Source organism: Sminthopsis crassicaudata, chromosome 5, assembly GCF_048593235.1.
Source record: "Sminthopsis crassicaudata isolate SCR6 chromosome 5, ASM4859323v1, whole genome shotgun sequence".
NCBI classification, from domain to species: Eukaryota; Metazoa; Chordata; class Mammalia; order Dasyuromorphia; family Dasyuridae; genus Sminthopsis; species Sminthopsis crassicaudata.
Genome location: NC_133621.1, coordinates 36,361,289 through 36,378,472, shown reverse-complemented (window position 1 = coordinate 36,378,472; position 17,184 = coordinate 36,361,289). Strand labels below are relative to the sequence as shown.

Here is a 17,184-nt window from a genome sequence, read left to right as displayed (position 1 = left end):
GATTGTTTGTTGGATAGAGAATTTTAAAAACAATGTTTCCTTAGGTATTAGTTTTCTTATAATTCCTTTCAAGAAAATATTGCTTTTATAGACTTGATAACTTTGATCAAAATTAAACTGCTTCTTATATGATTTTATACATTGTATTATATTTAGTGGAGCAATGTTTTTCAATCTTTATTTTTATTAGATAATGCAGTAAATCATCTGTTGTTAGATGATATATAGCCTAGCAAGAAAACATAATATTCTTGAGCCACATGTCATTCTTCTGAATATTCATTGTAAGAAGTGTAGTTGAAATCAGCATTTATGATTGTGAGAAAAAACATTTTTTTTTCCCAAAAGTTTAGTATGTAGAGGCAGAGTGAGAAGAAGCAGTTTTGCTTTGTTCGTCCATTATACCTCCTCCACAGCGGTGTAGAAAATGCACCAAATTGAATTCAATCTGATTGGGAAATCTAAGAAAAAAGTCATAGTGAGTCTTTTTTTTCCCCTGAGCTGAAATGGCTCATCAAGACACCAGAGAGACCCTGAGGGGAAAAGGGTCAGTGGATATGGTAGGAAGCCTTGTTATGTGCAGGAACAGAAAGGGGATGAGATAGAACTGTAGTGGAGAATGGCTTGGGCAGAAGAAAAGTTCAAGGATCCTTGAATTAAGACAGAATGCAGGACTAGGTCTGTCAGCTTTGGCCCATTGCCCAATTCTAGATCACAGGTTAAAGGTGAGGAAGAGTATTTGAAGTGTGGGCTTACCTTAGCTGTGCACTGACCAGAAAATCAATTCCTCAGATGTAGCTGAATATCTCTGAGTTTTGACTCTTGAGGACGTGACTCTACACATTAGCCCAAGGTCAGAGCCTGCAGTGGAATAAACAAGGCAGGAGTCCCAGCTCAGAGGGTGAGTGCATTTCAGTCACTGATCCTGGAGAGCTCAGGTGAGGAAGGCAGTAAATGGACGTCTTTCCAGATCACCCTGATTTGGGAGCACTAAAAACTTGTAGGTCTCCAGATTCATCTATGAAAGCAGCAAAAGGACATAAAAGGACAAAAGCTTGACTAGACATTGCCTGTCTCCTCAACCCCCTAGGTCATATAGAATTTGGGGCTAACAAAAAAGTCCAAAGAGTTGACAGTGAAGAGTTATTGTGGTGTCAGAGGCTCAGGACACAGTTATAAAAGAGAATGACTTAAACACTTACAAGCAAAACCTCAAAGAAGAATGCAGATTGGACACAATCCCAAAAGAATTTCTACACAGCTGAAAGAAAGTGGTTTTTTTTTTTTTTTTTGTTTGTTTTTTTAATTTAAAATCAAATAAGAGTTGTGTAAGAAAGATGAAAAGAATTACATAGTTTGGTAAAAGAGATAAAATCTTACTGAAGAAAATCAGTTCTTGAAAACTATAATTGACAAAGCAAAATTAATGACTTTACGAGGCATTAAGAAATACTAAAAACAAAGTCAAAACAATGAAAAAATAAAAGAAATTTGTGGACTATCTTATAGGAAAAGCTTCACTTAGAAAACAGAGAAAAAATAATTTAAGAATCATTGAAGTACCTGAAAGCTATGAGGAAAAGAAGAGCCTAGATTTAATATTTCATGAAATCATAAAACTGCCCAAATTTTTTAGATCCAGAAGGCTAAGAAAAAGATTGAAAGAATCCCTTGGTCACCTTCTTAAACCTCAAAATGAATATTCCTAGAAATATTATAGCCAAATTCAAGAATTTCCAAATCAATTAAAAAAACAAGCCAATTGCAAACTCCAGAAAGAAAAAGTTCAAATACTGCAGAGCCACAGTCATGATAGCACAACATTTAGTGGCCACCACTTTAAAGGAATGGAGAGCTTGGAATATAATATTCCAAAAGGCAAAAATTTAGGCTCACAAGAATAATTTACCCAGCAGAACTGAATATATTCCTACAGAGGAAAAAATGGACTTTTAATGATAAAGGACATTTAGGAATTATTGATGAAAAAAGCCTATGGTTAAGTAGAAAGGATAAATATAAGTGACTGAACTTCAAGGTTAAACTATTTACATTCTTATATGGGGAGATACATGTCACTCCTCAGAACTTTATCTTAGCAGTGGTCATAGAAGCCTAATTAAAGGGCCTGAGCATGATTCTATTGTTTGGATAATATCAAAAGAGAATAGAAGGATAGTGAACGTATTGGAAGAGAAGAGAAAAGAGAGGAATCATAGGGAAATTTATTTTATTTAAATAGATGTTTAAGGAATGATTTATTCAATGGAGGTGACAGGTAATAGGGCCCCACTTAAACCTTACTGTCATCTGAATTGGTTAAAGGAGGAAAGAAAATATGTGTGTATGTATGTATATGCATACACATACACAGAATTGAGTACAGAAATTAATGTTGCCCAAGTGGGAAGTAGGAGGAAAAAGATTTAAGGAAAAAGAGGGAGGATGTGGAATAAGAGAAAAGAGAAGTTTAACAAAACAGATTCTGAAAAAGGGAACGGAAAAAAAAGAAGGAAACAACAGAATGGAAAGAAATACATAGCATGTATTAAATGTGACTGGGGTGAATTCATCTATCAAATGGAAGAGGATAGCAGAATAGAAGAGAAATTAGAATTAAACTGTTGTTACAAGAAACACATTTGAAACAGACATACAGAATTATAATAAGGGATTGGAGCAGAGTCCATTATACTTCAGCTGAAGTGAAAAAGGCAGGGATAGTAATGATTTTAGAAAAAGCAAAAGGAAAAATAGATGTAATTGAGAGAAATAGGGAAAAATAAGTTAGCAGCCTTTTCAGTAAGATGAGGGGTAGAGCAAAGATTTCTATTATTGTCTTTGCTATTTACCTAAAGATTCTATGTAAAGCAAGAAGAAAAAAAAAAAAAACTTAAAAAATGACCATTCGAAAATGTGGTACAAAATATAAAACTATTAATTTTTATAGATGATATGCTAGTTTACTTAAAGAATCCTGAAGCATCAACTAAAAAATTAATTGAAACAATTAACATTCACAAAGTTACAGGATATAAAATTAAACCACATATATCATTAGCATTGCTATGTGTTATCAACAAAATTCTTTAGGAAGAGAGAGGGAAGTTCCATTTAAAATAACTGTGAACATAATAAAATATTTGAGAGCCTACTTGCCAAGACACAAATTGGAACTATATAAACACAATTACAAAACACACTTAAATAATGACAGATCTAAACAATTGGAGAAATATTAATTGCTTATGAGTAGACCAAGCTGTTGTAATAAAAATGATACTGCTATCTAAATCAGTTTATTCAGTATTATATCAGTCTACTAAAGAATTTATAGAGCAAGAAAAAAAATAACAAAATTCATCTTACCAAAAAGTCAAGAATATTAAGGGAATCAAAGGGGAAAAAAAATGAGAAAGGAGCCTAAATAGTAGATCTTAAATAGTACTTTAAAGCTGTAATTATCATACTGGGTAAGAAATAAAGAGGTTAATCAGTGGAACAGATTAAATATACAGTATATGGAAACAAGGGTCATGATAACTTAGATTTGATAAACTCAAAAATGGTAGCTATTGAACCAGGTACTCATTATTTAACAAAACTGTTGGGAAAATTTGAATGTAGTCTGGCAGAAACTAAGCATAGAACAACCTCTCGCACTGCATACCAAGATAAACTCAAATTGGATACATGATTTAGACATAAGAATGATATCAAGCAAATTAGTGGAACATGGAAGAAATTACTTGTTAGATCTATGGATAAGGGAAGAATTTATGAACAAATTAGATAGAAATATTTTTAGGAAATAATTTTGATTACACATTACAGATAAAACCTGTGTATCTAAAATTAGAAGAAAAACAAGAAACTGGGGAAAAAATCTTTGCATCAAATTACTCCGATAAGTGACTCATTGATAAGAAAAAGAGCCATACCCCAGTTGATAAATTGTCAGAGGATAGGAATAGACATTTTTCAGAAGAAATCCAAATCCTCAATGGATATTAAAAAAAATGCTCTAATCACTAACAGAGAAATGAAAATTAAAATAAGTGAGGGGCCACTTCATATACCCATCAGATTGGCTGACAAAAAAGGAAAATAACAAATGGTGGGGCTGTGGGGAAAATAGGTACCCAAATGCACTATCGCTGGGAACTAATACAACTATTCTGGAAACAATTTTGATCTGTACTCCCAAAGCTAATTACTTGTGCATAGCAATTCCTTTTAACTTAGCAATTCCTTTTAACTTAGCAATTCCACTACTAGGTCTGTGCCCCAAAAAGACCAAGAAAGAGAGAAAGGAGATCCAAGTGTACAAAATTATTTATGGTTGCTCTTTTTTATATTAGTAAAAAATTGGTTCATCAATTTGGGAAAGGCTAAACAGGTTATGGTGTAAAAATATAATTTGTTGTAATAAATTATATAAGGATGATTTCAGAAAAAACTAAGGAAGATCTGTGTGATAGGGAGAAGTGATTGGATAGTTAAAACACCACCTTCCTTATGTCCTTGGTCTGCTTCAAGAATGAAAGACAAACAAGAAGAGAGGTGATAGACTCAGATTATGGATTGAAGTGTATTTTGTATTTTCTTCTTTTTGAGGATGTGGTTAAACTAGGAATCTGTTTTGCATAACTATAGATATTTGTAATGGATTTTGTTTTCCTTTTTTAGTTGCTGGGAGAGTTATGGGGGAGAAGGAAGATAATTCAGAAAATAAAATCATCAAAAAAGTATAGTGTATTGGATTACTAGCTATGATTACATTGTTTCTTGATCAAATGAGACACCAAGAATTTAACACTTTAAGTCTTTGTGTCATATATGCAGAAACCATTTACCCAGCCTGTGAGAGTTTAGACTTACCATCCACATAGAGAGCCAATTCTTAAAATATATTTCTAAGCGGAATGGAATGTTGCAGGCTGCTTTAGGCAGTCATGGCATACTGCTAGAATGATCTTGAAATGTCCTATCCTTGCCATTTGAAACCCATGTTCTTCATTTGGAAAATCACATACCCCTGTGGATTTCCTCCCTTTCTCTCTGCCAATCCAGCTTTCTTTTTGTTGGAATAAAACCACCTCTGGAACGGGTATCTTTTGGAAACTGAGCTTCTTTGGCTGTTCTTTCAACCATCACTTTGTCCCAGTAGATTTGTTTATTCCTAGGAAACATCATGCTCTTTAGATTTGTTGCTTCTCTACTTTATGAACACTTTCTGCCATAATATTTTTACATGGAAGGATATGGCCACAGTAAACAGAAGCAAAGGGATTTTTTTATTTAAAGAAAAACCTTTTTTACTAATCTTTTGTTTTTACATTGCTCAAATTTCTTCCTTTTTTCTCTTCTCAGCCATCTCAAATAAAGAATGAAATTATTTTTTAAATAAAAAAGAAGAGAAAAAAATTCCAGCAACATCAATCAGTACATTGAGAAAAACCTAAAAATACAGAGTATCCCCAAGGTCTTAAGCTTTGATAGCTTTAAGTTGTCCCAGATTGTGCTTTTATCTCTAAGAGGCCTTTTTTGAAGTGGATTGGAGCTGTCCTGGAAATTGAACCTAATGTTATCTGAACTTAACTTAGCCACGAAATTATAGTTCTCATAAGTGCTGTTCTTTGCTTGGGTCTTTTCTTTTTGTTAATTAAATAATTACAGCTCATCTGTAATAATAAATAAAAACTGGATAATTATCCAATGTTGTCATAGTCAGGGACAGAGTCTTAGGAAATTAAGGACTGGCTGCCAGAATATTTGTAATGATTTGTAATGACTTTGTGAAAGCTTAGTATGGAATAAATAGGACATGTATGTGAATTGTTAGAAATCAACACCTACTACTCACTTTGTTTTCCAGGAAAAGCTCATTTTTTTTCTTTTTTTTTCATCGGTTTATGGTTTGCTCTTAGCAACATTTAAGTGTCCCGGTCCAGCGGGACTCAGTTATTCGGGGAGTCGAGGGGGACCCAGCCTGAAAGAGAAACGGGCGAGAAAGAAGAGCGAGACCAAGCAGATTCTTGTCAAGGTCTCAGTTTATTGCTCTTGGGGTACAGCCTATATAGCAAAAAACATGAGAAAGAGAAGTAGGGTTGGGTCTGGGAAAGGGGCAGGATTGATGGAGAAGTTGGGTTGGGCCTGGGAAAGGAACATGGGGATGGCTGGTTCAATGAATAGGAACATTTTGCAGTTAGGATACACAATGTTGGAACATTCTATGGTCGGCTGATTCTTGGAAGGATCATGCCCACCTGTGGTCGGCCTGATTCTCGGAACAATTTGTCTAAGGGTAAGGCCCACTTAGGGGGGAGAGACACCTGGGCCGAAGCCCTTGGCTCCCGACATTTAAGTATTTGGGAAGTCAGTATGACTGCAGTGAAGAAGGTTTGATATTACATATGCTTAGTTCAACTTGATAGATTAAATAATTTGACTGCACCCAAGAATTTCTTTCCATTTTGGAAGGCATCATTTTTGAGGGTAGTCTAGAGCCTAACTTGCTTTCTGACAGATGCAGTCAGCAAGCAAGACCTGCTTACAGTGTTGACCATCGCTGCTGCAAGAATACTTGGATGGCACTATGAATGTTCATACTACAATGTGGAAATTCTAGGTGTTTTTAAGACCTGGATGTCATGTGCTTTTTTGATGTAGTCGGCATAAAGACAGATCAGTGACTTATGAAAGTGTCTAAGACAAGACATTTATTAGCTGCCATTTAGCTTTCATGCTTTATGTGTGTTCATTAGCAATGTCATTTTCTTGGAAAGAGTAATTGACTGCTAATGAAGAAGCATTAGCAGAAACTCGTACTCAGCTATTGAGAACTGGCATTCATTTTTCTTCTGAACATTAAGCACCGAGTTAAACACCGAACAATGGGAATGTCTGGAGAGTTTCTTTAGGAAGGAAATAACTCTGTTTCACCTTGAAGAATTTGTAAGGATTGACTTTCATTTTACTCTCTCCTATTCTAAGTTGATGATTTTTCCTTTTTTCCAATGCAGATTGATAAGGAGATTGTTCTCCTCAGTGTTCTTCAAGAGCCAGTGAGCCGCTCCATCTTTGATTATGCCTTGAGGTCCAAAGATATTGCTAGCCTTTTCAGACATCTGCAGATGCGTCAGAAGAAACGGAATGGCTTGCTGTCTGATTGCCCCCCACCCGAGGATCCGGCTGTCGCGCAGCTTTTGAAGAAATTGCTCTCACAGGTGTTCTGAAAATTAACACTTATGAATACATATCCCCTGGCTTGGTTTTTTGACTTATATTTACACCATAGTTGGTTGTTGCTATTCACCCACACCTTCATTGAACCATTGTCTTTAAGGAAAAAAAAAAAAAAAACTGTCGAATTTGTCGGATTGACAGAATCAATGCCAGCTGACTCTTCCGTCCCCTCTTCCCTTTACTCTAGAGAAGAGGGAAGGCTCTCACATAAGTATGTTGATGAAATTACAGTGGAATCAGACTGAGTTAGAGACAAAGTTCTTTGTGTATTTCTATATTTATTCCATTTCCTTCAGTATGCACTTGGTGCTAGGCACACTGATCACAGGGTGGACAGGTTTCATTCTCTATGGCCCTGTAGAACAGGGCACTCACAAAAATATTGTTCCAGGCTTAATTAGCTTCTCCTGGTGCTAATACTTCCATTTAAAACAACACAAAATAATATGTTTTCTTTAAATCTATTGCTTATTCATTTCATTATGTCAGGCTGCTCAGAAAAGGGCAAGAGGTAGGTCTAGTCTACATCAATCTGTCACTTCCATTGTCCTAAGAAATAGATGTGATCCTAATTGAGGATGCAAGAAGAGAACCTGGGAAAGGATGGTTAAACCTGCAGGTAGAAGGGAGGGAGGGTGGCAGCAAAGGCCTCTTGTTAGCCTTGAATGAAACCCCAGACCAAGTTCCTTTTCTTTCTGCATTTGTCCTAGTTTCTCTTCCTTTCGGTTTTGGGTTAAGCATCTGTACTGGTTACTTGGACAGGTGCTAAGCCTGGGAAACTTCCATTACCTCTTCCTTTCCCCCTTGAACAATATCTCAAAAACTTTTCACTCCATCAAAAGTTCTCTACTCCAGCAGCATCCTAAGTTAAGTGAGCCCTTGGGGGCTGTCCTTGAGACTTTTAATGATTCATTCCAAATGGCCAGTGCAACCTTTTTAAAAGTTGGAGACTTGGTCTTCCAGATGTTTAGTGAGAGTTCATCATCTGAAATGTTCTTTTGGACAGAACTTGGACTCTTGGCGTTTGGTAGTACCTTCTTGCTTGTCTTGTGTCAAGGGTAAAGAAATTCTTTGGCCCTCTCTTGCTCACTCCTCATCTTTTTAGATTTAAAATCTCTGGCTTTTAAAATGAACTTTTTGTTCTTTAAAAAAGTTCCAAATTCCTTTTCAAAACATGAGTTTGGAATTTTTAGTTTTCATGGTTTTCTTCCTTAGTCTTTTCTAGCCCTGTGACTGTATGGACTCAGCCCCATATCTTTTGCATTGCCCGTTAGATTTTGATTTGATTCTGTCAAATGAATGGCACACATGCTCAGAATGTCAAAGTGAGAACATGCCCAAAGAGAGAAAAAGATAGAAGTTGGTTCAGGTTTTTCTGAAGAAATTGTCAAATTGAGATTTTTTTTAAATTGTTCTGATGAAGAGATGAGGATTTAGTTATAGAAAAAGGCAAATTGATTTGTGATTTTATGTTAGCGTTTGTTATTAGCCCAAGAAAATTGAATTAAACAGATTAAGATAGTTTGCTTAAAAAATGTGTGTCCTCTAGAGTCCTATCAGCTATGTCCTTGTCCTCTTGAAGAGAATCATCAACTGCTTCTCTGCTGTTCTAAAATAGCAATAGTAGATCACTTAGAACATCCTCATTTAACCAAAGTATTAAGTAGTGGTTTAAGTAGTACAGACTCATGCCAAGGACATGAACGTTTTAGGAATAGCTGACTGCAAAAAAACTGGATTTTTTGCTTAGAATGTTTAAGACTTTCCATCTAGGGCTTGCAAAGAAAACCCTAATTAAAAAAAAAAAAAATATATATATATATATATATATATATATATATACATACATATTATTATTATCATTATTATTATTATTATTATTATTATTCACCTCTCACAAAGCACAAGAGGAAGAACATTCTGGAGCTTAGAAAGTGGGATTTAGAATCTCTAGACCCTTGTTTTTTCCTTTAGCTTTATAGATAAGGAAATGTACATTTTCCCAATACATCAGGGGGAGTTTAGTGGGTTTATGTTGTATTCTGTGAGTTTCCTGGAGAAAGGTAGAATAAAAAGGAATAAAAGAAATGGCAGGTGTTGTTACTGTTTCTGAGAGCTAGCCAGTAACACAATTTACCATCTGAACATGGAAAGTGCAGAAAGAACAAGATTTATTGCAGTTATAAAAATGTTTACTTTATACATGCAATTAATATTTTAGTAGGAATAGAAGCTGGATGCACATTGTTTTTTATATAAAACAAGTATCCCAGGTTAACATTAGACAATCATGTATTCCAAGGTTCCTCTGGTTTTATTATGTAAGCTCTGAGACCGTTTGATTCACATTATTAGTTTTAATACTATTTAAATCTTTGCTATTATTGACCACTTTAGAGGCATTAATTTTATGATTTTTATTTTTCTTGAGAATTATAAGATCAAAATTATATTACAAAATTATGTCATATTGTGAAAGTAAAAGATTTATAAATGTTACAAAGTGACACATTTCAAGAGTATTATCTGAATTATCTAAGAAGACCAAGATGTTTCAGCTCCTTTAAGTAAAGGAATTGGGCCCCATTTTGGCAATTAAAACCACAGATCAGTGGTTTTGAAAATGAATGAAACCAGAGCTGTAAGGAGATCTTTTTCCTCAGAATAATTTTAAAAAATCACTCTTTAGTTTCTTTAGAAAAACTGGACTGACTTGTACATTTTTTGGTATCTTATTGATATTCTCAGCTTGGTGAGATTTGTCCCTAAGTTGGTAGGGGTTGGGGGAGCTTTGTTCCTTCCTATGTTGGTTCTTTTAAAAATGACTTAAAATCAGTGTTCATTTATCATTGTAGGGAATGACTGAGGAGGAAGAAGACAAACTTTTAGCACTGAAGGACTTCATGATGAAATCCAATAAAGCGAAGGCCAATATTGTGGACCAGAGTCACCTGCATGACGGTTGCCAGAAAGGAGTCATTGATTTGGCTGCTCTTGGCATAACTGGGAGGCAGGTTGATCTTGTAAAAACCAGACAGGAGCCAGAAGACAAACGAGGTAAATGCCTTCTTTTTTTTTTTTTTTTTTTTTTTTTTTTTTCACTCAGTACATGATTATCATTGGCAGTTTAACTGAACTGCTTTCAACAGATCAATACTAATATAAAAAAAGCCCCATAAGAATTCTTCAAAAAATTAATGTCTGCAGAAACTGAGATGATTTGATTATTTGGTTGCCTACTTTATAGTGTGGACTGTGCAATTTCTCACCTGAAAGGTAATTAATTTAATCCTGCTTCAGACCAGTACTTGTTGGATCTGGGATTTTATTCTCTGCTGGTACAGATTACAGCCCATTCTGATCTTTTGGAATTCTTGTTCAGATTTTCACATAAATGTTTTCCAAATGACTTAGTCACTGTGCTCAGTGCATTTCTTTGTGTCCTTTTAGTGTTCAGGAACCCTCAGAAATGCATTTCTCTATTGCCTTTGGGTTGCCTATAGCTTTGACATTTCACAAACTGTAATTTGTTGCCATGTAATGTTACTGAGAAAATAATGGGAGAGGGTATGTTTAAAAATGGATTTGTATTGTCAGGGAGCAATTTCTTCATCTATAAGCACCATGAAGAATACTTAAGGTAAATAAAAAATATAAAAGGAGGCAAAAGTTGTAGCTTCCTTTGTGTTTAACTCAGCATGCATTTATTACTAGCCAGCTGTGTACAAATTACTGTGCTTATAGGTATTGAGGAAACAAACAGAAATGAGATGATACCTTTTTTTTTTTAAGTTTTTATTCCATAGGGGCATCTGAAATCTATATTTGTAGCTATCTACTCTCTGTCTGAAATGAATGTCTGTATATATCTGTATCTTTCTGATTAAAATCTGAGTGTATATGTATGTGTGTATCTATCTAAAATATAAGTTCTGCTTGTATCTATTTGTGTAACTATTTGTTTTTTGATCTGTTGATCAATTAACTTTTGATCTCTTGATAAGTTAAAAAAAACAAACCAAGTTGATATGAGTGGAAAGGGAGTCCCTGGAGAGATTCTAGAAGGTTATGCATAGGAAGGTGTACTGCAATGAACCCTTGAGGAAGTTAAGGGCTCTAGGAGACCAAGAGCAGGGGAGAGCTCTGTCCAGGCATGGGGGAAGCATTTGTGGAGTCAAGAGATGGAACGTTGAGATTGGGGAACATTTGGGACACTATTTTCTTTGGAATTTAGTAACATGAAATAAAACAAAAGATTTTTAATGCCTTAGTATAAAATGTTCCTTTGCTGCAGATATATACCTTCCATTTGCAGAGCACTTCGCAGTTTACAAAATGCTTTCCTTTTCTCTCAGATTAGGGACTGTTAACTATCTTAGTCTTTCCCTAACTGGATACCCACCCTTGAGGTTCAGAGGCCTGGCTCAGTGGCTCTGCACTTAGCCAGCAAATAGAGCTGGTCTTCCTCCTCCTGTCTCCGCCTCTTGGGCGTCCTCCCTGTAGGGTTGTTGTCTGGCTCTAGAAATATAAGAAAAGGAGAGGAGCAAAGGAAACCTCGACTCCTTGAATGTTACTGAACTCAGGAGATAAAAGTTCTCGAGATGAAAAAACTGACTGTGATTAGAGTGGTTGATGGGGACCTGGTTATTGTTCCTGGCTTTTTTTGCAAATGCTACATTAAATGCCAAACACTACCTTCTGTTGGAACCCAAAGAGCGATAGATTCAGAATTGGTGCACACATAATGCTAGGGGGGCCTCTTGGCATTTGACTCTTGATCCAGCCCAGCCCTCTCATCATCTATGAGATGCCCAGAGTGGGGGTGACCTGTCCAGGGTGCCCCAAAACCCTGATTGGAGCCAAGGATGAGCCCAGCTCCATGCTGCTTTCTCCCCCCCCCCCCCCGCCCCTTCTTTCCCTGGGAAATACACAATGGAGTGGAAAGAGCATCATGTTTGGAATCAGGAAGATCAGAGTTGTGACCCTGCCTCTGCTGCTCCTTCGGAGCGTGTCCTGCTGCGTCCGTGGTTGGGTGGGGAGGGCTCTGCTGGGGGCCTAGACACTGGGGTCCCACTCAAAGAGTGCTTCAAGAGGTGCCAGGTGCTTTGCTCACGACCCTCTTGAGGCCAGGGTCACAAGACTCTGTTTCTTCATCTTATAGGTAATTACATAGACATTTAACCACCTGATGGGTGACTTCAGTGAAGTAGAATGTAGACTTGGTCTTCTGCCTCCCAGTTCAGTACTTTCCTCACTACACAGTACTGCTCATTATTTAAAACGACCTTGCTCTTTATCTACTGGCGGAGGCAGCTCTGGGGGAAAAGTTTTCACCTTTGTTGCTAGTTTGCTTTTCTGAAAGAAGTGATCCATCATTTGTAATTGTGACATTTCTGCTGTCTCACTGATCGGGATGTTCTTGAGGCCCGGCTAGCTCTGGGGGGGGGGGGGACTGGGAGGGAGAGGGAAGGAGGAAGTCTTCTTGGTGCCTGGGGCTGATTCATTGTGGCAGCTGTGGCTCCCAGCCCTCCTTGGGCTCCTTGGGGTCAGCTGGGAGATCAGAGTCAGCATCTAAAGCCATTCGTGGTTTTGAAGAAGACACAAAACAAAATAACTTGTGGTTCACCGGTCTTTGAGCAAGGTGCTTCGCCTCCTGAGTGATTTCAGAGCCCTCGGACTTTTAACAACCTTCATTTATATCTAGTAACACTCCTTGGATGTATTTCCACAGCTAGAAAACACGTAAAACAGGATTCAAATGTGAATGAAGAATGGAAGAGCATGTTTGGATCACTGGAGCCTGCTCACCTCCCCCAGGCCCTCCCGAAGGGACACGGGCCGTCCAGCGACCAGGAAGCCCCTCAGCCGGGCAAGCCTCTGCGTTCGGAGTCTTCGCTCGGCCTTGGGATAGCCTTGTCATCCTCTCCCCAGGTATGGGAAAGTGCTCACCTATCCCCCAGGCTCTAGACTTTTCCCTGACATGCCATAGTTAGGCCACGCTCCACAGACCACACTGGCACTTCTCTGGGCGCTATGAGCCGGACTGGTTGTGAGCAGGCAAAGAGCACCCAGAGTAAGGGTTTGTTTGTCCCTGGGAACCACAGCATGTGTTTGAGCAAAGCAGTAAGTGAGCACCCCATCCCAGGAGTGCGTCTCCTTCACTTTGAGGAGGCAGTGGGGGCCGAGGCTGCCATTAGTAGGGCATTCGGGATGGCGACTCAAGTTAGGTGGTGGATCTGGAACAGGAAGAAGAGGAAAACCAGAAAAGTGGTGGAAGAGTGGGAGAGGAAGAAAGGTTATGAACTGAGCACTCGGCTCATAGGGCAGGAAGGAAGCAGGAAGGCCTGAGTTCAAGTCCTACCTCAGGCCTTTCCCTGCTTTGTGACCTGGGCAAGCCACTTAACCTCTCTGTGCCTTTATATCCTCACCTATAAAATGGTACCTATACCCCAGGATTATTGATCATTTTTGTGAAATGCTTGGTCCAGCCTGGCATGTTGTCGGTGCTCTGTAAGTGCTTGTTCCATTGACTTCTCAGTCAAAACACATGAATGTTTTTTAGAATTTTTCAGTATCTGTTGGGAGGGATGAGGGGAGAAAAGGGGCTAATGATTGCTGTTTTGAACATATTGAATTTCCCAAGCCAGTAGCACACCCAGAAGGAGATATCTTCTAGGACATTTCACCGGGAATGATGAACTTAATATGAACTGATGTAAAACAAAGTGGGCAGAACCAGAAACTCACTAGATACATTGACAGCAGCATTGTAAATGGGAAGAACAGTGACCACAAAAAACTGAATATTTTAAAATCATTAACCACAAGATTGGTCTCAGAAAAGATATCTTCTCTTACTTTTTGCAGAGTTTGAAATCCATATATGTTGAACATCCCATATACTGTCAGGTTTTTCTCATATCTTGATCAGTTTTATTGAATTTTTTTCCTCTACCTTTTTTCCTTCTTCAAGCAAAAACAGAAAAAGCTTGATTTTAGGGGATTGCTGTTTAGGAGGGATTGGGTAGAGGAACACTGAGGGAAAGCAAGGTGTAAAAAAACAAAAAATAAAAATGAATTAAGAAAAAACAATATGTAAAGAGTTTAGGAGAGAGAGATTAAGGTTAGAGGTACAGATTAAGGCATCATCTACAGAGAGATGACTCTTGAATTCAGGTAACAGGTAATTTTTTTAAGAAAGAGTGTGGAGATAGAAGGGAGGAGAACCCAGGGAAGTGCCCTAGGGAATAGGTCTGCTTTCCAAGGGGGCAGAAGATGGACAATGATTTAGAGAGAGAAGACCAAGAAAACCTGAATTCCAATCCTGACTGATCCATCCAGGCCTCTGGAAAGTTACTTAATGACTCAAAAACTCATTGATAGATTTTCTTAATTAGGAATTCCTTATCCTAATAAAATCACAAGTCTTTGGACTCTCAAGTTAAATTTTATAAAGACCTGGTTTCACTTGTTGTACATCGCTTATGGGATCCTCCTTTTCTGATCTCCTAAGTATTTACTTACCAGGACACTTTGGTGCCAATTCTATAATTTTGTGTGGTGATATTGATTTGGATGTTTGTACCAAAGGCTCAGATATAACCATATCATCCGTTCCTGCCCAGGCAGTGCTGTCTTTCCCATTAATATGCTGGGTGTGGAGTGGGATCCACTGTTGGGGACTTACTTTCCTTTCTCCTGATGTCATATAATTTCTGAAGCATGAATAATTTTTTTTCATAGAAACCTTCCCGTGAATGTTTTTAGAATTTTTCAGTGTCATGACCCAAGTGTTTATGCATGATTCACAGGCTCCCGAAGCGTCGGCTGTCCAGATTAGGAAGCCCGCAGGGCAGGTGTTAAGCAGCACTGTCTTACCGTCCACCTACCAAATACGGGCCACAACCTGTAAGACGGAACTTCAGCAATTGGTCCAGCAGAAGCGAGAGCAATGTCACGCGGAAAGGATAGCTAAGCAGATGATGGAGAACGCAGAGTGGGAGAGCAAACCACCCCCGCCAGGTAACGGCCTTTGTGCCATTCTTGTTGGCCCCAGGGCTCCCCCCACCTTGGTAAAGATGACCTTTGCTCTTTCAAGGTGAAGTGTGGCTTTTTTAGAATTGCCAAACATACTGCTATTGTAGATAAGCACGTTCTGAATTCTAACTTGGGAAATTTGTATTTTGGGCACAACATGTATGATCAGATATTGCTTTTAGATTTTTAGCAGTGTTGTTAAACCTGAAAATCTATCTATATCTGCACACATAAGGGAAGGTGAAGCTTTTTGGGTCCTCACATGCCATTAGGAGCTTCAGACCTCTATAGTAAGCTGGGCTCCCCGATTCTCGAATTGCAGACTGGTGTACCTGGTTGTTCAGGAATGATGATCTCCCAGAATTTAGGCTGGTATTTGTGGTGTGTCTGTTTTATGGTGCTAGCGCTACTTTAGAATGAGAAATAGTTCGTTCTGATGGTATTCATTATTTGATGGTATCTCTTTATGTCCTTTTGTACTTAACCAGATCTTTGGCTTTTATTCATTCATCAAAGGAAAACTGTCCAATTTTGCGGTTCAGGAAGTGTGCCACCAGAGTTTGCTTTTATAATTCTTTTCTTTGAACACTTCGATCGGTATATTAAATTGATTTCTTTTCAGAGGGGAAATGTTCCACCTACATTGGCAGACTGTCTTGATGGGATGGCAGGGGATTCTGATTGCCTTTAAACCCATCTCATCCTGCGTACAGAACAAACCCTGTTCCTTTTTTTCAGATTATGAGCAAGAACTCTTGGGGAGGGAAAGTAATTTTTTAACTTGCATATAGCTTCATTCTTCATAGTTAGCTAAGATTGGCAGAAATCCTTGTTTCTCCCTTGTTTTTTTTTTTTTTTTGTTTTTTTGTTTTTTTGTTTTTGTTTTGTTTGTTTTTTTTTAAGTGCTCCAAAAGTGCCACATTGATCAGATAATTAACCAAAAGTTGGCTCCCACTGCTCTCAGATCTGTGGCACGTCCCGGCTGCCCGACCTCATTGGTAATCATTCAGTAGTCCTGCACTTCTGTAGACCATGAAGGTCATACTGTGCCTCTAGAAGGTGTGGTAGGCTCTGGAAGCACTCAGGCTGCTGTGCTCCATGGCTGTCCTGAAGGTGAGAGGCTGCAGGGCCTTCTGGATAGTCATTTGTTCTTGATCATGGGGATCCGTTGCATGGTTTGTGGGCGTCCTCTGGTGGCCATTATTCACAGCCCTCCCCTTTCTCAGGGAGGCCCTTCAGTAGCACAGCCCCTGCTCTGCCCTCTAGCACACTAGGTCGTTTCCCAGCAAGGGGAGTGCAGCGCCCATCGGGAGGGTGACAGTGAGGATGGTGCTGTAGCAGTGAGGATGATGGTGTCCGCTGTGCCTGCACACAAGAAATGGTCTCACCCCTGATTTCTCTCCCACCTTCCGACTCCCCAGTCTCTTTTTCTCTCTTGTATCATCTGCTGGCAGCTGCTGCCAACCTTGTCTCTGTATGACCCGTCCCCTCCTCAACCCCCGTGATGATCCTGCCTTCCTCCACATACCCTCTGCTCCAAGGCCTCCAGTGTCCGGTGCTCCTGTCCCCTCCTTTGTACGTTTGCATGGAGCCAGCTGGGGCCACAAGAAATAACATAACTGTTATGTGGGTCCTCACATTGTTACCTGCCTAATTTTAACCAAGCCCCGACTGCAACAAGAGAATCTTATTTCTCCTTAAATGGTTATCCCACTGTTTTCTTCTCCTTTTGCCTCTCATGGCTCCCTCTCTCTTTGAATCTCTTAAATGACGACTCTTGTCTTGTATTTCCACTCAAAATATCAAGTCTGTCCACTATAAGCTTCCTCTTTTTGTCTCACATCCCCTATAATCTTTGCCACTCTCTTCCTTTGTACCTGTTTCTGGTGAAGAGGTATT

The 17,184-nt window shown here is 38.6% G+C and overlaps 1 protein-coding gene across 2 annotated transcripts in view; it reads left to right on the top strand.

Moving 5' to 3' along the window:
* PIK3R4 (phosphoinositide-3-kinase regulatory subunit 4) overlaps positions 1–17,184 on the top strand; it is a 56,625-nt gene that overhangs the window by 24,681 nt on the left and 14,760 nt on the right. For both annotated transcript variants that reach the window (XM_074270889.1, XM_074270890.1), the window contains 4 exons: positions 7,026–7,229; positions 10,104–10,305; positions 12,980–13,179; positions 15,060–15,270. In XM_074270889.1, coding sequence (XP_074126990.1) covers positions 7,026–7,229; positions 10,104–10,305; positions 12,980–13,179; positions 15,060–15,270 — 817 coding nt within the window. The remainder of the gene's footprint in view (positions 1–7,025; positions 7,230–10,103; positions 10,306–12,979; positions 13,180–15,059; positions 15,271–17,184) is intronic.